The 22,394-nt window shown below is 47.2% G+C and overlaps 1 protein-coding gene across 1 annotated transcript in view; it reads right to left on the bottom strand.

The window, feature by feature from the left end:
* Positions 1-276: 276 nt before the first annotated feature.
* The window catches only part of FBLN2 (fibulin 2), a 71,080-nt gene continuing 48,962 nt past the window's right edge, over positions 277-22,394 (bottom strand). The window contains exons 6-17 of the mRNA XM_027903247.1: positions 21,423-21,539; positions 20,930-21,031; positions 19,466-19,600; positions 14,448-14,582; positions 12,838-12,975; positions 12,411-12,554; positions 9,087-9,215; positions 8,437-8,562; positions 7,708-7,824; positions 6,658-6,786; positions 3,286-3,409; positions 277-2,026 (exon numbers count right to left, since the gene is read on the bottom strand). Coding sequence (XP_027759048.1) covers positions 1,669-2,026; positions 3,286-3,409; positions 6,658-6,786; positions 7,708-7,824; positions 8,437-8,562; positions 9,087-9,215; positions 12,411-12,554; positions 12,838-12,975; positions 14,448-14,582; positions 19,466-19,600; positions 20,930-21,031; positions 21,423-21,539 — 1,754 coding nt within the window. The 3' untranslated portion in view covers positions 277-1,668. The remainder of the gene's footprint in view (positions 2,027-3,285; positions 3,410-6,657; positions 6,787-7,707; positions 7,825-8,436; positions 8,563-9,086; positions 9,216-12,410; positions 12,555-12,837; positions 12,976-14,447; positions 14,583-19,465; positions 19,601-20,929; positions 21,032-21,422; positions 21,540-22,394) is intronic.

Genomic DNA, 22,394 nt, shown 5'->3' on the forward strand with positions numbered 1-22,394 from the left:
TACAGCTGGGGCACAGCAGGAACTTTTCTCTGCTAATGAAGCTTTATGATCTCAGATACAGGAAGATTTGCACTTTATCATTAATAAGAAAGTCCAAATTCAAGAAGTTACTTGAAGTGGTAGAGACTGGCCTGGGGATACAGTGAATATAGAACATTTCCTCTCACCGTACAGGTGGTGTTTACCAGATTTTTAGGTGCAGTTCAAACAAATCTTTTACAATATAATAAAAATCATTGATTATGGCAGAAAAAGCCATAAGATTTGATTTCTCCATTTATTTTGTGTACACACTGGTAGAAATAAGACTGACTGTAGAAAAGGGCAGGTTATTATTTTGCCAAGAAAAGGTTGGGTCAGATGATGCCCTGAGGTCCCCTCCCAGCTGGGACTGTAGGATTAATAAACTGCAGTGTAGCTGACATCAGTGTATTGTAGCTATGCCCTTCCTTTAAAACATTTTGCAGAATAATTGGAGCTGGAACAACCAGAGCTCGGAAAATTGCAACACGAGAGCTCGTTCGGTTTTTTTGAGAGGAGAAAAAAATAAGAGCTGCATGGAAGTTCTGATATTCCTTCTAAATTCTAACAAGTACTTTGCTTATACTACACTTTGCCAGATCTGGCCTCCAAGTTTGGATTTCATCCAGCTTCCTGAAGAACGAGAGGAAATCCAGCACGAAACTTTGGCTGTGCTCTTTCCTAAAGGGCAAAATCCGACCCACCAGTTTCGCTGGCATTTCCCTCTGTGCCATTCAGCAACACAGCTGAAGGAATCTTCCTGAGGCAGAGAAGCAACTGCCCTTCCTGCCCGTTTAAAGCTGCCTCAGTGGCACACCCAGGCTTTACAATAAGGAGCAGTAAAGATTATTTCATCCTTTCCATTGTGGGTATTGCTGTAAGCATTACAAAGCAGTGAATCTGCAGTTATAGCTCTATAGAACAGGAAGAGGAACAGAGGAGCCTCAGCACCTATAAAAAAAACAGAAAACACTAAGAGTGGCAATGTGAGCTTTTACTCCAGAGTGTAACATTCTGTGAGGGCCTCAGTCTTGCAAATATTTAGCATAGAATATCCTACTAAAGCAAGACTCGTCCATCTTTTTCACTGGTGGAGTTTTCTTTTATTTATATATATCTTAAGGCAACATATTATGAAAGTTGGAAGGAGGAGAATAATCCCAGGAGGTGGGTTGACCATCAGTGTCCACGTACGGCCCCGACACAGCATCTCAACCCCAGGGAAGGCACTGGCTGAGCCTGACCACGACTTTGTGTCAGCAAGAGAAAGCCCTCAAAGCTTTTTTTCCCCAGTACCCCCACGTGAACATCTTCCCTCTTTAGTGCAATACCCTGCAGAGGTGACTACACCTAAAAACAATGGCTAGGAGAAGGTTCCAGCATTCAGCACAAGGCACGTGCTGCCTTCCAACCCCTTCCTTTGCTGGCTGGCAGATGAGGATGCACAGAACTGCGGAAGGAAACCAAACGTCAAAAGATAAAAATTAACTTAATTTACACAACCAATAAAAAAAAAAGTTTAAAAGGCAAATGATAGAAAAATAATATAAAGGCTAGATACATGAAACGAACAGTTCAACAGTATTAAGCTTTGGTAGAGCAGGTAAAGAGCATAGCACCAAATCAAATCCCACGGCAGCACGGGCCTCAGTACGCGTGAGCTGTGATGAAAATGTAAATCTTGGCGAGGAAAGTGGTGTACGTGCCCTGGCGCCACAGTTTCATCTCCACGTCCAGCAGGAAGTCTTTGGGCTCCTTGACCTGCCGCTGCAGGTACACGATGCCCGTGTAGGAGTTGAGCCTGCGGGTGCTGAAGAAGCCCTCCTCGTTGCCCTGGGTGATGGTGAGGACGATGTTGTCCCCGGCGTAGGCAGGGGAGGGGCCGATCCGGAAAATGTGAGCCGGGACCACGATGTTGGTCTGGAAGTTGAGCTGGTAGTAGGTGATTCTCACCGGGGTGTTCTGGCAGTCCAGGTAGTTAAAGCAGCTGATGCGTTCACACCTCCTGAGGAACGAGACAGGAAGAGCCTTCAGCGTCCAAGGGACAGCAGGGAAGGTGCATTTACTGCAGAGCGTTGCAAAACATCAGATAAAGCAGAGTCCCAAACTTCAGAGTAGGATTACCAGGGACAGCCCCCAGGGAATGGCTGGAGCTGTGTCAGGGCAGGCTCAGGGTGGATCTCAGGGAAAGGTTCTTCCCCCAGAGGGTGGTTGGCACTGAACAGGCTCCCCAGGGCAGTGGGCACAGCCCCAAGGCTGCCAGAGCTGCAGGAGGGTTTGGCTGATCCTCTGGGGCACAGGGGGTGACTCTTGGGGATGGGCCTGTGCAGGGCCAGGAGTCACACTCGATGACCCTTGTGAGTCCCTTCCAACTCAGCATATCCTTTTATTATCCTTGTTCTGCTTTTCCAGTGCCCATAACTTACAGAATTGTACTGTAGTGTCAGGAGAAGATCACAGACATGGGGAGCTGCACTGGGAAGCTCAACAACAAAGAAAGAGCCAGTCATGCTGCAAAGCATGAGCTTGGAAGAGGAGTCAGTGGTTTCCTCACTGACAGCACAGGGCTGGGACAATGCCCCAAGAAAATAAGACTAAAAACCCTTGAAAAAGTAGCTGAAAGATGGGGCTGGGAATGAAGCTCCTCAACTGGCAAAGCAGCTCAGTTCTGCAAGGCAGGAAAAGTATTTTTTAAGTCATAAGCAACTAAATGCAGGTTCCCAAAGCACTGGCAGACACTGAGGCAGGAAAAGGGGAGGGAGATTTTGGGGCTCCCGCGCCCCAGCTGCTGAGGAGCTGAGGGAGTGCCCTTCCCAGAGCCCTGTGGCCTGACAAGCTCAGTATCCCGCTCCCCTCCAACGTTTCAGCAGTCCCTGAGGAACTGCAATCTGAAGATTAACCAGGGAGCCCCAAACCCACCGTCAAAGTGGAGCTCTGAGCCGCCTGGCAGCTACTGCTGTGATAGAAGCAGCACAGAAGATCTTACTTTTTGAAAACTTAATTATAACCAGAGCCCTTTCAGAGCTGCAGCAAGGAGAGGCTCCAGGCTCTGGTGCCTACTGTTGCAGCAGCAGTTGGGGAGCAAACAGGGGCTCCAGGGCTTGGAAGAAGGAAGGGTAACCAGACACAAACTCTACACGGGGAATTTTATGTGCTCCAGGTACCAAAGCAGCTTCTCAGAGCTCTGAGCACCTACACCCACCCACAAACTTAGCACTGCAGGACTGGCCTGGCTGCTGGTGTCATTCCAAAGGCCACACTCACATGTCAGACACTTTTCTGTAGTTGGAAGGGCACTCGAAGGACAGGCAGCGGAAGCTGCCCTGGATGTTGTAGCAGGTCTCTGCAGTGGAGCAGTTATGGGTTCCTATTGCACACTCATCAATATCTAAGAAGAAACACAAGAAAAAGACATTCTAAGTTCAAAAGTGAGAATTAATCACAGTTGATGGGCTGTGATTTGCTCGTGGGACTGTGTGCATGAGGGTTTGGCTCTGCAAGCTGAGGGCACCCCCCAAGTCACTGCGAGTTACTCTTACAGTCCCTGTGCCCCAGACCAGGGCTCTGGACACACCTGGGCAGGGAAATGAACAGCCAGGTGAGGTGTGTCAGGTCCATCTCTGTGCACAGACACTCAGTGGCATTTGGGGTGACAGAGTGAACCGTGATGACGCCAATTCTGTTAAAATTCTTCTATGTCTAAAATGTCTTCTATGGAAAAAAACCCTCCTTCCTTGACATTACGAGGCAATAAGAGACGACAGACTCACCTGACAGCGTGTGCAGTGAAGAAGGGAGCCCACTCTTCCCTACAAACACCCTTTCCATGGTGTTTGACAGCCTCTCTGCTTGGCAGAGAGAGTTCACCCAGCACGTGGCCAGGCTGGCCCTCTGCTGCAGGGCAGGGGAACTGGGTTTCTTTTCCTGTACTTTAGAACCACTGGCACACTCCTGTAACCCAGCTGACCTCATCCACACACAGACTGACCAACAAAGGGTTTTTACTTTCCGTGGAGAATAAAACGTTCTCAAACCCAGAGATCCCATCGCAAGAAAGACCAAGCATGAACATCGAGACAGATCTGCTTGTGTAGCCATGTTCTCCCTGCTCCTGAGGTGTCAGAGGTAGGCTGTAATTAATATTAACAGCAAGCTGAAGGCAAACAGAATTAAGTGAGTTGGTAGCAGTGGAACCCTGAACGTCCCAGACCAGCCCACAGCTGTATAAGTTTCTCACAGCTGTTCTGATGGGTGAGAGTTTTCAGTTTCCTGAAAGCTATGGGTCAATTTTTACAGCTCCACGGGTCACTGGGACTCCCTGAACCAGCCCAGTTTCATGCTTAGGGCATGGATACCCTCTGTCTGACTGCACATTAACCACTCACAGCCTGGTGCACAAAAGCTATCCCTCAGGAATAACCAGGTCCTGTCAGGACAGAACCAACCCATGCTAAAGTCTACGGGACCTTCTCACTGACTTTTTGAGAATGGATAAACTTGGGCTGTGTCAGAAGAATGTATCTGGGCATGAAGGTTGCTCTGGATTAAAGCAGAGCAGCCAAATTAAACCTGGATTTAAAGCAAGCAAATCCAAATCAAAGTTCTCACTGCACAATCCAGGAGATGGGAGCTCCACCAGGGCAACTTCAGAACAAGGCACACACTTCTGAACACTTCAGACATATAAATAAATATCCCCCTAAATACCTAAATAACACATATCCCCAAGCCATGGGCCTTAAAATGCCGAAAACCAGATGCAGTATCAGGGATCCAGCTCGAGCAGCAAACATTGGCAAAGATCATCTCCCAGTCACACTGTGTACTCCCAAAAGTCTAGACAATGCACGGAGGCTTTAAAATGAAATAAATGCTAACAGACAAGGCATGTGGACTGTGCAGGGCCCTGCAGCTCTGCCAATTGTCACAGAAGAGACAGACTCCTAGAGGGGAACTACACCCTCCCACTCCTTCCATTCCCCTGGGATGAGAACTGATCTCATGCGCCGAACCGCTTGGTTTGAAAGTCTTGCAAGGAAAAGTATACAATAGGAAGGAGGAGGGAATCAAAGTCAAGCAAATCCCTTGCTGATTCTGAGCAGTGCCCCTAAGGTGAAAAGAAAATTTCTTCCACATTGCAATGGTTGTCATGAAAGCACTCCCTCCCTGCCCCACTTTGGCTGCGCTGCAAAATACCACAGGCAGTCCCTCCAAAAAGGATCCATATGTTGAGACGCTGCTCCCTGAGATCCAGCTCGTCTGCTTGAAACTAAAGGTACACAGAACGTGCCCCCCAGTAACTCCAAAGAACTGGTCAGACCGTGGGGAACTGGAGCCAGACCTTTAGCTGGTGGAAATCAAGATTATCTTCTTCAGCTTAGCACAGCCAACATCATTTCAGTGATTCTCTGACCATGTTTTCAGAAAGAGCTCAGTATCTAAGCCTGCCCTAACTTGTAATACAGACTTGCAGAGGTCAAAAACAGGGAATGGTATCTGTGGGGGCTCCTTCCAGTGCCTGACTGAACTCCAGCTCCAGAGCTGCTGAGTTCTGCACGCAGAACAACTCTGCCCTCCGAGGAGGGTGCATGGACCAGGAGCCAGAGATACCTGGAAATGCCCTGCCAAGGGTTTCTCTTTGGGCAAGTCTGTGCACTGGGAAGGCTCTGCACACAGGTGAGGGTCATGCAGGGAGGGTTCCACTCCACACAGACACCACCAGTGCAGTCCATGGGTCTGGGTGGACATCCCTGTCCCCTGCCTCCAGCACCTGGAGCACACTGGGTGCCTGGGGGAGAGCTGTGCTGGCTCAGGAACACAGTGACTCACACTATTAACTCTGGAACACATTCTCAGCCCAAATCTCACTGCTGGCAGAGGTGGCAATGAACATGCCAGCACTCAAAAGTTTAGGAGGAAAATACAAACAAAGCCTGTGGAGAGTTACAGCTGCAGTTTTCTAAAGGTGAATTTTTACATAAGAATTTAAATGCACACGGATATCACTGCATTTACAGTTCAAAACGCACTCTAAAAAATATTTTAAACTTTTTCTAAAGGATTTTAATTGTCATTTAATCTGCTTCCCCGCTCCAAAGTCAGGATTAAGCACACTCATGCTGCTCACGATTTACACAGTGCAAATTCACTGCCATTACCACCAAGAATTCGAGCCTAGGAGATACATAACCAAAATTTACAGGAAGGGCTCCTGAAAAACTAAGGGCAGGAAATGCCTGGTAGTTAATGGAACTACTGCAGGAATGCGTGCAGAGTGTGCAAAGGTAATCAGATCTTCCATCATCCTTGCACAGGCAGGGCATCCTTTGGAAATGGGGGTGCAGCTCCAAAACCAGACAGCTGTGCACCAGATGAAAACCAGCACACCTCCCAGCAGGCATTTCTATGGTTCTGGGGAAGAGGGGAGGGGTGTGAGGGGAGGATACTTGTCGTTGCACTAACATTTCCTAATGCTAGCATAATTAAGCTTAGGTGACAGGCTGCTGGATGGCCAAGTCCCCGCTGCAGCTCCAACATTCCATCTCCTGGTTTGCCGGGGCAGAAAACTGCAACTGCCAGTGAATTGGCTCATTCCAAGGAATTCCTGACACACAAGCCTTGCAGCGCCCTCCTTACCTCGGCAGGTCCTCCCGTTGGCTGCCATGGTGTAGCCCTGCTCGGGGCAGGCGCACTGGTAACTGCCGGGCACGTTCACGCAGCGGAAGGTGCAGAGGATGCCTGCACTCTGTGTGCACTCATCGATGTCTGGGGAGGAAACACAGGTACCAACGTGGAAAACCAGGCAAAACAGAAATCTGGGAAGGGCAGCTGCAGAACACACGGGAATTCTCATCTGGCACGTCCCTAATATATCGCTAAACGTGAACGCAACCGTGGAAGTGTCACGCTGTGGAGTGCTGCTGATGGTGCTTCCTGGAGTGCCTGACACAAGGCTGCTCCCAGAAATACTGGCTGCAACTAGTACAGACTCCTGGAAAAGAATAATGAGTCTAGGACACATTCAAGTTTGAAAGGCTCTCTCTGGTACCTCTGTAATTCAGAGATTCACAGAATCCCAGAGTGGTTTGGGGTGGAAAGGGACTTTAAAGTCCATCCAGTCCCACCCCCTGCCGTGGGCAGGGACACCTTCCACCGGCCCAGGTTGCTCCAAGCCCTGTCCAACCTGGCCTTGGACACTTCCAGGGATCCAGGGGCAGCCACAGCTTCTCTGGGCAACCTTTGCCAGTGCCCACCGCAAAAATTCTTCCAGAATTTCTTGGGGGGCTTCCTTGTGCCAGGAAGTGTGTGGGCTTCTTCACCCTTTCTTAAATAGTGATTCTCCAATGTGTCAGTAACTTCAATTAAACAAGTAAACCCCCTCCTTCCTCCAGTCTGATCACTCTGCTCCTCATTCACCCACCACGAGCAGCATTAAGAGCAAACCTTCACTCAGCCATGGCTGAGGGGAGGCTTTAATTGATGCAATACAGGTAAAAGTATCTTCCCACCCAAATTTTTCAATCATGAGCTCTGGCCCCACGAAACTACTACAATAACCTCCCTGTTCCATGGTCACCTAGGTGTGTTCCATCCACTGCACTGTCCAAGAGCTGGAGTTCCCTTTAGCAGCTTCAGTGGCAGCCTGAATACACAGTCACACTCAGGCTGACGGAGCAGCAACCTTACCTTTACAGGAGTGTCCATCTTCTGCCAGCTGGAAGCCTTGCCTGCAGTAGCACTGGTAGGAGCCATAAACGTTGGCACACTCCTGGCTGCAGGGATTGTTATCACATTCGTTCACATCTGGAGCCAAAAACAAACCCAAACACGTGGCAACAGGGGCTCACAGCAGTGTCTCTCACCTTTTCCTGCCCCTAAAAACAGCCCCCTTCTGGTCAGAGTGACTGATTTGGGGTTGATGGGCTGATTTGTCCCAGTTTGTCTCTGCTCCAGGAAGCCTGAGGTTGTCTGCTGCACCTGACTTTCATTTCCATATATGCCAATACATAAAACACACACACACACACGCAGACAGTCTGGGTTACAGTCAATTAAAAATGTGTAATCGCTGCCTTACAGAAATCAGGGAGAACTCAACAAATTTCCATTCAATTCAAAATCATTTTCTGTTAAGTTTGATCAGTTTGATCACTACGAAGTTTCATCATTATAGAAATCTGAACAAGAGTCTCCTGTTCTGCCTTTGTTGTGTTCTCCTTTTCTCTCATCTGAAAGGAAAGCAAAGGGATGTGAGGGAAAGGAAGAAGGGCAAAGAAACTTGTGGACGCTCATCTGACAGTTTTAAGTGTTGAGTGTTTGTCTGAACATCTGCCAATCTGACCTCGACTCCTTCCCTAAAGCCCCTGAATTCCCTCTGCAGTTTCTCCTTCATGGAAAACAAAAGATGTGTGGTACCTTCACAGTGTTTCCCATCGTAGGACAAGCGGAAGCCAGAGGAGCACGTGCAGTGGTAGGAGCCAGGGGTGTTCTCACACGTGTGCTGGCACAGGCGCCCGGGGTAGTTCCAGCACTCATTTATATCTGCCAGCACAACAAGCAAATACACAATCAGCTCAGGAACACAGGCATCAATATACAATCAGCTGAGCAGCACAAGCATCAAGCAAGATGCAGGAGGGCGTTTTTAAAAGTGTCAGAGATTGATTGGCAGCGTGTGAAGTGCTGCAAGCTCAGGTGGGACGCTGACTCTGGGCTCTAACTGGGGGTAAAATACAAAGGGCTGTCTCGTGCCTCTTGGGAAGAAAGTGGTGAAATCTTCAGAGAAATTTCTACAGCATCTGAAGCACAGCCCAGAGGGAATACTTTGCAGATGACTTTAACTGATGACCTGCAGCTACACCACGCCAAGGGCAACCTGGTCAGAAATCCCAGCACGGAGGGACAGAGCTCCAAGCTGCACAACATCAGCTTTGGAGGTGATTCCATCATCATCCGAGGCACTGCATTGCAGAACTAACGCCTGCACACTGCCACGGTGCTAAACACTTCCCGGAGGGCCAAGGCTCAATCAGTCAGTGCTCCCACCTCCCCCGTGCCTCACATACCGATGCAGCTCCTGCTGAAGGCGTCGTACTGAAAGCCCATCTTGCAGTCACAGCGATAAGCCCCGGGGAGGTTGTGGCAGATCTGCCCCTCCCCGCAGCGGTGCACACCGGTCTGACACTCATCCACATCTGCAGAGCCAGACAGAGCAATTTGCTTAGAGGTAGTTTGCTTTAAGATCAACGTTTATGAAGAGAGAGAGGGGGAAAAAAAATTTAATTAAATAACAGGAATAGAAACTGTTATGGTTGTCCCCTGGACAGAAGATCTATCATCAGCTCTTCCCACCCTGCTCTTCCCAGAGCCAGCTCTAAGGCAAAGCTCTGAAAAGCAGACCATTATCTTCGCGGTGAAAACGGCCCTGGAACTGCAGTGGGGAGCTCCCCCAGTATATTCTGCATTTCAATGTAAACACTTTTTGATGCTGATCAGACCCTGACATTTAAACACCCCTTGTGATGTTCTGCCTCTCCGTGACTCACATCAAGCCATTTAAAGCAAAACAAGAACCAGCCAGAAACTCTGCTCATCCCTTCAATTAAAGCAATTGCTATTTTCATCTCCAGTTGCCCTTTCAGTCTTGCTCCTGCTGTCTAACTTTTGCTCTTTCCCAATGTTGATCTTTTTTTTTCTTCTCTCAATCAACTCCCATTTAGATACTCCTCGTGGCCTCTCATCCAAAATCCAATGCCAACAAATTAGCTGCTTCTCCATTCACATGCATCACTTCCAATCTCATTTAAACATCCTCAGATGAAGATGAGAGTTTTCAATACACACTGATTTACAAGACTTGCAACATGACTAAATAGCTCATCAGTCTCTAACAAATCCCTCTTGCCATCTGTGACAAGAAGCATCAAAAAGTCTGATTAACCCTCAGAATTGTTTGTTTCTTCACACATTCAGAGTTCTGCCATTTCCCAAACCATCAGATCCTGCTTGCTTTCCATTATTCACATCTTCTACTACTTTTACAACCCAAATCCTTGCTCATGTAATAATAATTGGAATGGAAGTCTAAGGCTGGAGGTTCTCCACGCTGCCCTTTTTGAAGTCATAAATTTGAGCACTAAATCATTTCAAAGGGTTCCTGGGCAGTTCTCCATCCAGCAGCAGCTTGGAGAGTGCTCTGGGAAGCAGATCCCTGCTGAGGGAATGATGGAGAAGTGAGAGCAGAAACTTGGATTTGGAAAAGTGGAGATCATATCAACCCTGAGGAGGGGCACTGACAAATACTTTGTTCAGTATTTCAGCAGATTCCCACCTACACAGGCCCTGCTGGCCCCAGGGGCAGGAACGGCAGGGAATGCCAACCCAAGGAATCTCTGGCAGGCTCCAAGATTTCTGCTGAAACACTGACTCCTCCTTTTCTTGTAAGATCAGAAGTAGCACCAAAGCAAGGAAGTCTCTAATGCAGACACAAATTTGTAAAGCAGCAGCTTTATTTGTAATGAATTCATGTGTGCAACCACTTCATTAATTTGTCCAAAATTACATATTCCATTGCATTCACACTTTAATCAGTTCTAGGGCATTACCCCCCCAGAACTGTGCCATATTTCACAATACTTACAGCAGTTTTCAGTTAAATCTAAGAGGTAGTTTTTAATAACTCGTTTACCAAATCAGAAAATCTGAACATTTTAAAGACAGATGAATCCTCTAAACAGAGGAGATGACCCTACAAGTGTCGTTCTGCTGGAGAAACATGTGCAGATGATGTTTTTACTACCGTGAATAAATCTGAATCAGGAATCTAATTAGCTATTGTAATGCCTCAAAGAAACTAGTCTTTATCACAGAGAGGGGAAATTAGGACCATATGCTTTTCCTTTTTCTTCTCTGTGCTCTCTGCCTACTTAAAAAAAAACATTCCAAATAAATACCAAAAGCTACAGACCAGCAAGAGGAGCAGAGTGCACACAGCCAAGTCAGAGAAACCACCAATTAACATTAAAAACGTTTTGCCAAAATCAAGCTAGAGAAGCTCCCTTATACCTGCTCCTCAACAACCTGGTCAACCACTTAAAGCAGAGACAGAGGGCCATCAGTAATCACACTGCATTGTGTTGTCTCCTCCTGCTTAAGAGACAGAGATGTTGTCTGAATAACGGCAATTTCCTCCTCTGTCACAGACTGGCACACAGTCACTCTTTTTTAGGAACAACGGGGGGAGAAAAGCTGGATTCTCCCTTTCCTCCCTTACACACATGAACTGTCCCTCGTCTTCTGCCACTTCCAAACCTTCCCCACCTTCTCACTGGGTCGTCCTGGGGGCAAAACCATGAGGGGACACAGAGCACAGTGAAGGGCAAAAAGGTGAACACAGAAGTTTCTGGGGAAATAGGGTCTGGCTGTGCCACTGTTTTTCCCTGCAGTCATGACCAAGTTCACGGCTGTCAACCACCTGCAGCACCACAGAGCATATTTTGTCTGTTTGTCATCCTTCCTTCCTTTTATTCAAAGGGAAGGTAGGCAGAGATCACTGGGATATCATCACTAACCCAACTGCTGATTTCTCATTTCTTTTTTGTTTTCTCCTGGTTTTTTGGGGGTTTTTTGTTTGGTTTTGTTTGTGTTTGGTTTTGGTTTTTTGGTTTTTTGTGGTTTTTTTTGGATTTCCTACCTCATGTAACTCGTGGCAGAGGGAACCAGAGAACACACAGCCAGCCTTGCCCCGGGCACCAAGGACATTTACAGAACAAATGCTAATAACAGCTAAAATCTGCTATTCTGAGTCAGTAACTCCCTAAATACACTGGAACAAACACAAATCAGGATCAAGCTGCATGCCAGCCTACATGAATATTTCATACGTTCATTCTTCTCAGAATTCTTTTCACAAAGTAGGAATTGTTAGGATAAAACATAAAAGTAGGCTGTTTAGGATAAAACATCCCCACAAAGTGGATGTAATGGGGAACACCATTCACAGCCCTACAAAGAACATCCACTTGGAGCTGCTCCTGTGAGAACACAGACTCAGTGTTTGCTGCACATCACACCACTCAGAGTGAGGGGCTGCAAAGGACAGCGAGGGATCACGGTTTTGACTGACAGCACGAGTCTAAAAAGTAACTGAACCCCATTCACTCCAGAATGAAAGCCAGTGAATCCCATCTGCAGCCAGAACCAGCGTGCCAGGAGAAACCCACGGGACAATCAGACATCAGTGCGAGCAAATCCCCGAGCTGCTGGGACAGCAAATTCCCATTCCTCAGACACACTTGGGACTCTGGAGGTAACCCAAAACCCCTCTTTTCAGAACTGAAATGTACTTTTTCCTGGGAGAGGGCCCCGAGCAGACCCCGAGCCCCCCTTACCGACGCAGCGGGTGCCGTCCTCGTTGGAGTGGTACCCTCTGCTGCAGCTCAGCATGTTCCTCTGGCACGTGTAAGACCCAACCGTGTTGATGCAGTTGAATCCTGGCTTACAGGGCTCAGGGAGGGACGTGCACTCGTTAATATCTGATGAAGAGAATTAATTGGAATGGTGAGAGATGCTGTTTAACCTTTCTGGCCCGTTTTCATCCAACTGCCACTTCTTTTTCCTTCGTTTCGGCTTCCAAAGATAAGGCTGAGGAAAGTCTGCTGTGGGAAGACTTTCAAGTGCAACAACTTATAAAGGACAGCAATGTTCACATTAAATTCACATTAAATTCACACCAGGGTTTGAGGAAAACCACATATACACCCCCCTTGGACAGGCTGAAAGGCCCAGGAGTGACAAACACCCTCTGGTCACACCTACCAACACAGTTTCCCTCGGGGTCTTGCAGAAACCCATCCATGCAGCGCTGCTTTGACTCACAGTAGAAGGACCCTTCTGTGTTCTGACAAACAAAGTTGACTTTGCAGCTGTGGGTTCCTCTCTCACACTCATCGATATCTGTTAATCAGACCAGAACATCGAACTGGGATTAGCTGAGCTCCAACTTTCAGCAATCTTCAGGGCTAGCTAACTTCCAGAAAGGAAATGAGGAGGCACTGTTTACACCAGACACCTGTTGCCAGGGGGAGATCTGAGGTTTTGGCCATGCACTTCAGCACAGGCTTCAGGATTTGTCAGCTGATTTGACTCAGGTCCCAACTGCCTTGTTTGCAGCATCTCTTGTAACCCACAAATACCAAAATACCTGCAGTTTGAAAATCCTGAAGATCCACATCAAAACCAGGAATAAGGTGTTCAGAATAAAATATGTAGCACTGTCGTTCCTAAGCAAAATGGGCTCTTATTCCTCATATCCCTCAGGAACGAGGAACACACAAAACCCACTCACCCAGCTCTGAAAACTATGCTGAAAGAATCTAAATGAGGCAGTGATATTGGTATCAAATTTTGCTTCTTTTCTTACTTTGCAGCCAGAGCCCACCACAACTTTCTCACTTTTTTTTAAGTATATAAAATTATTTCTCAAATCACATTCACCAACTCAAGTGTTTGCTTTCGAGAGACGTTGAAAACACTTCCTGCAAGTTCCAAATAAATAAAATAAAATTCAATAGTTATCCGTAGGCAATTTAGCATAGAGTAGTTCTGAACCTGTAGCCTTTCCTATAAGTCAACTATTTACAGGCTACTTGAAAACGATTTGTAAATCTTTTATCCCTTATAATCTAACTTTAAGGCTAGAAAGTAAATTAAATTAGTAATAAATGTTAGAAATGCTTTAGAAAGAGACAACAGCCTCTTTAAGCAAACCAAGCTTTACTTATGCCAGGGAAATTGCTGATAATTTCTGGTTTATGACCTCATGTTCCTCGTCAAAGGCTAAGCTCTTCCCTTGGGCATCTCTTACTCCAGCTGTCAGGGAACTGGGAGAAAATTTGGGGGTAAATAGCTCTGGTTGTGTCTGGAAGGCAGGGCAGGGTGTCCTGCACACTTCTGAGCTGCACAGCAGCTGCTGCTGGGAGAGCTGATCCTCCTGCCCTGTTAGACACCCCCAGAGACCAAGATGGGGCAGATGCAGAATAACTTCTTCACCCCACGACCACTCCAAGTGTAAATAAGTGCAGACAGCCCTCCTGAACACAGGAGCTGTCAGCCCCTGAGCCCTCCAGGCTGTGATCCCACAGCAAACAGCACCAGCCCCTCCAGAGAACACCATCAGGGAATTCTCTAACACCTTAAAAACAAGGCAAATCCTGGTTCACAAAGGTTTCACTCATTTCCTAAATAATTTATAGTTATGACTGGAAACTATTTCAGAAACATGAATGGACAGAAGGGGCCTACAAAGCCCAACACTTGCACGATGCCTTTGTTAGCCACAACCCTCGTGTCCCAGAGCAGCAACAACAAAATCCTTTGCAATCCCTTTCCTTTTCCTGTCTGTAACAGCTGATAAACACTTGTCTTACCAACACAGTCCCCATCCTTGAGCTCATAGCCTGGCTGGCAGCTCAGCTCCTGCAGGCACCTGAAGGACCCCATGGTGTTGACGCAGTGCTCTCGGCGCTGGCAGGTGTGTCTCTCTGTCACACACTCATTGATGTCTGCAAGGAAGGAGTTAAACCAGTCAGTGCCACGCCTTTATCAAGTGATCCCCCTCTTCCTGCTCTTTTGGAAGGAGTCAAGAGCTCCAGTGAAACGATTTCTTCCAAAAGACAGTCAATGGAGGCTTTGTTACAGCGACCTGATGAGCGACTCAAGGTCTGGAGAGTAACTGAAGACACACGAGTCCCATGGAGATTTCCTCCTCCTCCTCCCTTCTTCCCAAATGGATGGTGCAGGCACTGAGGACAGGGATGGAGAGAGCTGATTGAATGCAGGGTGGGCAGAGGATTGATGATCAGCCACTGGGTTACTGGATTTACTGGATGGGAACCCCCTGGACAACTGAACGAAAAAGTGATTGATGCTTTTTGCTCCCCACCAGCTTCTCACAGCCCAGGCTATTTATCAGTCCTGCTGCTCCAGGCCAGGCAGGAGCTGCTGGGGTGGAACTGCTGCAAGAGATGGGTTCTGAAGCTGCCTGCCCTGCTGAGGGAGAGGAATCCAAACACCAATTTCCTAAAGAAATTAGAACTGGATAGCAAGAACACAGGGAGAGAGGAACCCTGGGGGCTCAATCAAATTGCAAATTCCTATTTCAATCTTTAAAGAGATCTGATTTCAGCAGGTGGAGCAGGGGAAAAGTTCTTTTTTCTAAAAAAAAATCACTTAAACACAAGGTTGCAGAGCGTAGGGCAATTAGGAAAGGAATATGAAACACCTTTGATAGGCTGGGCTGAAATCAACTCAAATTCAGGTTTTGCTGATGTTAATAATGAAAGCTGGAACAGCATGATGAGCAAATACCTGGAAGAAACAAGAAGGGGCAGAGACCGGGAAGGGAAACTTTCTTGCCAATCTCCACAAAATCTCCCATGTTCCCAGCTCTGTGTCAGCTCAGGAGTATTTCCAGAGCTAACAAAAGCCAAATGTGACCAGAGCCATTACCAGTCATCTGGCTGCTCTGTGCATGAAGCTGTTTTCATCCTACACAATAAAGCAAGTATTGTTTAAATCAGATTCTCATTCTGGCTGTAGAACCTCATTCTCAGATAAGTACATCAGATATCTGACTTCTCCCGTGGAGCATGAAAAGAGGAAAAGCCATTTTTAAAAGCTTTTTGTCTTCAAAAAAAACACATCTCAGCTTGTTTTCTACCAAACAGATGAAGAGGGGCACCAGGGTTCTGTCCTCCCAGTGCAGGTTCTATACATCAGGATGAAGAGTAAGGAGCAATATTCTCCTGGGTGAACCCACACTCAAAACACACAAACAAAAATTCCCTCACACTGGGAGAAGAATATCAGGTGCTGTGGCAGAACCCTCCCACCTCACTAGAATTGATTCTTAAATAAATTTGAGATGTCTTAACTAATTGTTGAGAAAAACAGCTATGGATAACCCACCTAATGGCACCCAACACAGTGCAAGCCTCTCTGCCACAGGTATGAGATTATCTTTTCTTGCAAACCAGAAAAAGACCTCTCATATAAACAGACTTTTGACACCACACTGCATCTTGTGAACTGCAGTCAGTCCAGCACGAGGTCACAATGGCCACCAGGAGGACAGTGGGCTTGTCTGAAATACAGCCAAAGAGGGAGGAAGTATTCCACCTGACCAGCAGGTGTAAACAGGGAAAAAGAAGGGTTTTTCACAGAAAAAAAAAAAAAATCTAATACAGTTCCATGTTCTGTCTCTATTTTTTGATTCAATTTTCAAATTTCGGAGTACGTGAGAAAACAGGTGGAACTGGTTGGAACACGTTTGAGGAAATCAAAGAGATGGAAACTGTCAGATTCCACCCAGAATTTTTGTTTTCAGTGGAAGATCCGGGCACACGTGACACGCTGACAAAGCCTAAGGACTGTGAACTGGGTAGAGGTGCAAGGCTTGGGCGTGCAAAGCTCTGCCCAGTGACAGGGCATGGATCCATCTCTGAGAGCAGAGCAGCTGCCAGCTCACCAAAGTTCCTCTCCAGTGAATTAAACAAACACGTTCTATAAAATCCAAAGTGCCCCATAACCTGTGTCTCTTCAGTCCTGGAAGCCAACCCAACAAGTCAGTGAGATGCCTGCCAGAGCACCAGGAATGACAGGAGTTCTGTTTTCAGTTAGGAACACAGTTAATTCCAGCACTGGACCAGCTGTAGTCCTCATCCAACCCAATTAAGACTGTGAGGTAGGTAAGATGATATTTATTTAAAAAAAAAAAACTCCAGGAATAAGAGGAAAAATAATTCAGTACTATATTAAAAACAAGTCATAAGGTTAATTTGGAAAAATCTCCACAGTCATGTGTGTGGCAGTAACTTCATTAATTCCTCACTTTATGTCAGCAAAGCCCAGGAGGAGATGGAATCATGGAATGCCTCCTTTTTTCCCCAGGAATTGTTGATGCAAACAGCACCATACCCACGATCCCTGACCCATCTGTTGCTGGCATCAGGAATATCAACATTTACCTCGCGCTATTTGTTTCAATATGTAGTTTCACACTGAAATGAATTTTTATGCCTGCTCCATTAAAATGTGCAATGGAGGCTTTTCTTGTCCTGCATCTGTAGTTTATCCTTTGGTGTTTTTTTTTTTCCTCCTTCAAACTGCTTCAGATCTATTTGTTTTATGGGATATATCTGTGTAATTTGTTTTATGGGATGTATCTGTGTAATTTAGGCATGTGGTTATTTTGCACAGCCCTAAAGTTCAGGGATAACGTGGCCAACTCGCTGCTCCCTCTGTCAGTGGGGGAAACTGAGATGGGAGTAGCCAAGAAAGGAGTGAAACAGTCAGTTTGTAAGTGGGTGGTGGTGATGACTCTGCCTGAAAGCCACCAGGAAAAGCAATTCCCACAGACAACATCCAGCCTGGCTCTTATCTCTGGAGAACATGGAGCTATCTGCTCTCCAAGTGACACCAAGGTGGAGTGTGGGAGCTACTTAAACAGCTGGTGACCCCTCACTGTGCATGGTTGGCTTTCAGGGATCCTGGATATCTGGAATTCCACAGTTTGACTAAAGGAAATTCAACAGGTAAAAGGTTAGCTGCTGGTCTGCTGCTGTGCCAAGATTGCTCCTAAAACACGCAAAGAGTAACATCATTAAACCAAGGAGATCTAGCAAACAATTAGGAAAGGTTTCCTCGGGGTGTGTGAGACAGCTCGAGGTGTGGCCCAAAGGCAGCCAGGCTGGAAAAGGACACCTCAGAGAATGAGACAGCGAACAAAACACAAACCACAGTGTGCTTGTGGCTTTCCCCTTGGACTGGGAAAGTAGGAAAAAAATGTTCAATACTGCAAATGTTCTCCTGCACCACCCTCAAAGCAGAGCTGGATGCCAGCAGGGAGCACACAGGGTGGATCTATCCAAAAAGGAGGAAGAGAAATTTCCAAGTTTTCTGGATTGTTTGAAAGGGTACCTGTAAAAGCTCACTTGCATTAGAGGAACACAGAGGTTGGTATTTAGTGAGGGAGAAAAGGGTCTTTCAGCTTCACAAATGAGAGCAGTGCCTGAGGTTTATCTTGGTGATAATAAACCTCTGTCATAATGTCATGGGGGAGAGGAGGAAAGTGAATAAAGGGAAGCTCTTGGCACCTGCCAAAGCTGCAGACACACATGCACTGGGTGAGTTCCAAAAGGCTGTGCAAAAGGACACATCTGTCCTCCCTGCAAAGTCCTGGGAAAACATCAGGGAATGAAGTGGCAAGACTCAGAAGCAGAACACGAGGAGGGGCAGGTCCTGCAGCTGCTCACCTGGTGGATGCAGCAGAACCCTCCAGCTCACAGCCTGATTCTGCCTCTGAGAGACCTCCTGCCTTCCAGTGCTCTCAGCCATTTCGTTTAAACCACATCATTCCATTAGTTTTCCACACTTGCCAGTATCTCCGATTTCAAAATAAATATTATTAATAATAAAAAGAATTAAAAATGCAATTTTGATTAGTTAAGGAAAACCCAGAAGGCGGTAAATCACGTTTCTTCTCTGGACCCTGACACTGCAGAAAATTTTCCTGCTCATGCCCACAGGCCACGTGGTGCTCATTAATAAGATGAGGTCACAGAGCTTTAAAGACAGACCAAAACCAAAGCTGTGACGGTGAGAAAAACAAAGTTCTAAACATCAGGAGGAGGACAGGGGGGGAAGAAGGCACATGCATTCACACATGACATTACAGTCACCAGGCACTGCTGCTCTCATAAATGACTTGAGGTCTCCAGGTGCTCTGTTTTTCCAGGCAGCACTGCTGCAGCTCAGGTGCCTCCTAAACTAGCCTCTAGAAAAGAGCCCAAAAGAGAAACTCTTTCACGAGCTCAGGCCTTGGCTGCTGGGAAAAAAGTTAAATCCTCGTAAATACACCTGCAAAGATCGACTGGCTTCTCAGATGGACTCAAACAGCAGGGATGATGCAGCAGAATCACAACGCACCTTTGACTTTCACACAAAGAAATCTGTGCCAGAATCAACAAAGGACTGACGTGAAGTTTAGAATCCCACCCCTTTGGAGTGGATCCTTCCCACTGCCCGGCCTCACGCAGATCCCCTGAGCTGTGTTTCTGCAGTCTGGTTGTTCCAGGGTGCCTGGGAAGCACTGACAGTGTCCAGAGAGACCAATTCTCTGCTTCTTAGAGAATTTATCGGTGTGTTGCTGTGGTCATCAACACCCCTGGCTTTGCACAGAGTTATCTGTAACCCAAGGATGTACCGCTGGGGAAGGAGCCAAGTAGCAGAGGACTCATGAGGTGGAGTGGCTGAGCAAATGGTGCACATGTGTTTCCACTAACTGGGATTGAAATGTCATATGCAAGGATGGCCTTGGAGCACAAATGGTTTGAATGCGTTGCAGAGCATGGAGAATTATGATGTTGTGGTGAACCTCTCATCTTACCAACACATTTCCTATGCCTGTTGAGAATAAAGCCCTCTGCACACATCCCACTGTGGCTGACACAGGAGAACGATCCCAGTGTGTTCTCACAAAACTGTCCGCTGGAACAAGCACCTGTCAGGCACTCATCCAAATCTACACCAGCACGGGGCGGCCAAAAGGGAAAAACAGAGCTCTATTAGAACAATTGCTGAAATGAAACAACAGTTCTTCCACGCTGGACACGCCTGAATGAAGTGTGCTGGAGCCTCCACATCGGCACCACGCTGTAATAAATGCAGTGTTACACTGAAAACAGGGCTGGAATAAGGAATAACCCCTCGGAGATCAGCTGCTCCTTGCTCACACCCCGACACTCTCGTCGTGCCAGAAGGAAACATCCTTAGAAGCAGCAGGCAGTCCCACAGAGCCGGTGCACACTGTGCCAGTGCACTCCTACCATCAAATCCTTGCTGTAATTTAGATTGGAAATGCCCCTTGCTACAATTTCAACTCACTGCTTCCACTGACATTTATAAATTTTTTCATTTCCTGTAGGAAAACGATTGCCTTCAAATGCCCCTTTTGATTCCGACATTAATTAATCAAATTAGCTTCCACCACACTTGAGTAAGCACTGCACTGTGAATATTTCATCTGGTGATATTAAAATCCCATTTTCTTCCCAGGCTGTCCAGAATTTCATGAAAATGATTTGTAATTCAATAAGACCTGAGATTAAGAGGGATGTGGATCATTTGTGAGCAATTCTGAGCATCGGAAGCTTCTCCCTGCATTTCACTGTTATTGCTCCCATACTTAGGGATTTATAATTAAGGTATGTCACAGGGCACTGCTTCTGACCCCCAAATCTTCTCTGGGCAAGCATATCCCTTGTCACTGCTCCAACACGTCCATTTAAGATTTCTGTCATGTGAATGGTCAGGGTGCAGCTTTGGAATTCCCTGCTCATCACTGTGCAGGGCTGAGCTCCAGTGGCAAGTGGAACAGCTGGAGCTGGACCAGCTCCCGTGGCTGTGAAGCCTCCCTGAGTGCAGCTTTTCAAGGCAAGAGGGAATAAACCCCAACAAAGCAGATGCCAGGCAGGGCTGTGGCTCTGGGGAACAGCAAACCTGGCCCTGTGCTGCTCACTGCTCCAGGAACCAAAGCTGTGTGTCCATAGCTGTGCAGACACACCCTGGGGAGGAATGGCAGTGGGAAGAGAAACCAAGAGGGCTGAAAAAAAAAAAAAAAAAAGCCTGGAATGTCAGAGGAAAAGAGCACAAATCCAGGCTTGCCTTCACCTGAAGTCCCCAGGTATCAGCACACTGTGCTCCAGGAGTTATCTGTGGAGCAGGTCTGGGATTCCTCAGTCTCTGCACTGCCACTGCAGCTCACAGCACTGAAAATGGGGAGCCCTTAGAGGGGCACCCAAGGTGGATGAGAGCTGAAAGCACCTCTCTGTGGTGAGCCCAGAGCACTTACCCTCACAGGACACCCCGTCAGCCATGAGGGTGTACCCAGCCAGGCAGGAGCACACGGCCTCTCCTTCCACCACATTGCACAGGTGCTTGCAGGGGCCATTATCTGCATGGGGCACAAGGACAGACCACACATCAGCACCCACAGCAGTTTGGGACACCTCCAGGTCCCAAAACCACTCCCAGCTTCGCCCACCGGGAATGCAGTTTGTAAAATGCGTGTCCCACAGCCCTAATCGCTCCTGACAACCCTCCCTGGCACCCAAACCCCCTGTGCCACCCTCCCTGCACTGCCCCCCTCATAGTTACACTGAGGACAGAGTGTAGCCCCAATTCCCTCCTCAGCAATCCCCCTGACAATTCCTCAGCCTTGTGCCAGAGGTAACAAATTAGGGATGTGCGTTGAGATCAGACTGGGGGAGGGATGAGTGGAATTTTATTCCATCTCCAGACGTTCCTCACTTTGCCTGCATGAGAAGTTCCCACCTCCAACACACCTTTGCACTTGTCCTGCTCCTCCTGCAAGGACACCACCAGGATGGGCTGAGAGGGAGAGGCTACTGGAGGGATGGTGGCTTCAGCTTCCAGCCTTGTCACCTGTGCCCTGTCAGGATCTGTAAGGCAAGGGAGGCAGAGAGGATCAGGGACAGCACCATCCCCACTCCTCATGGCAAGGGGCCTGGCCCCATCCATCCACCCCCATCGTTGTTTGGAGGAGGAAACAACATCATGGACTGCAGATCAGGGAGCCTGGCTGAAAACAACTTCTGTGGAGGAAAACATTGCAACACCTGAATAAACCAGAAAGTGATAATTTTATTTTTAAAAATCTCTCCTATATTGTAAATACAGTGGCTGTCTTCCATTCAGTGTTTGATGGGAAAAAAATCCAAATCCAAAACAAGCCTTTGACCTTATTCTGTCCATCCTATTTCAACGCAGATGAAGAGCAGACACTCACCTTTACAAGCACAGGACACTTTGGAATGACTTTCGTACAGCCAAGGGGAAAACATGACAGCTGCTGTCTGTCATTAAGATTTCCATCAGGCAGTAATGTTAAAGGTATCAGGACAAAAAAAAAGAGCTCTGTTACATCAATCAGAGTAATCCAGTTTATCAATATCACCAAAATAGAAGCCTAAATCCATAAGCCTGAATTCTTCCTTAACAGGGAGGTGTCCTGTTCCCACTGATTCGAGTTCAAGTGTCACCCAGAGCAAAGTGTGAGCACCAAACAGCGACAACATGAAATGAAAAAGGGTGATTGCAGTGCAGGTTTGGGGTATGGGAAGAGTGATTTCATGAAAAAACCCCCACAAAGTCACCACAGACATACAGTGGGCTGTGGCACGAACAAAATCACCTGCTTGTGGCACAGCCTGAGGGATTTCCCCAGAAATGCCAGAGATGGGCAAGCACACAGAGGAAAAATGAGAAATAAAAGGCCAGGCCAAGCACAGGTGATT

This window comes from Empidonax traillii, unplaced genomic scaffold, assembly GCF_003031625.1.
Source record: "Empidonax traillii isolate 1590-97213 ecotype Southwest subspecies unplaced genomic scaffold, ASM303162v1 scaffold947:size350189, whole genome shotgun sequence".
NCBI classification, from domain to species: domain Eukaryota; kingdom Metazoa; phylum Chordata; class Aves; order Passeriformes; family Tyrannidae; genus Empidonax; species Empidonax traillii.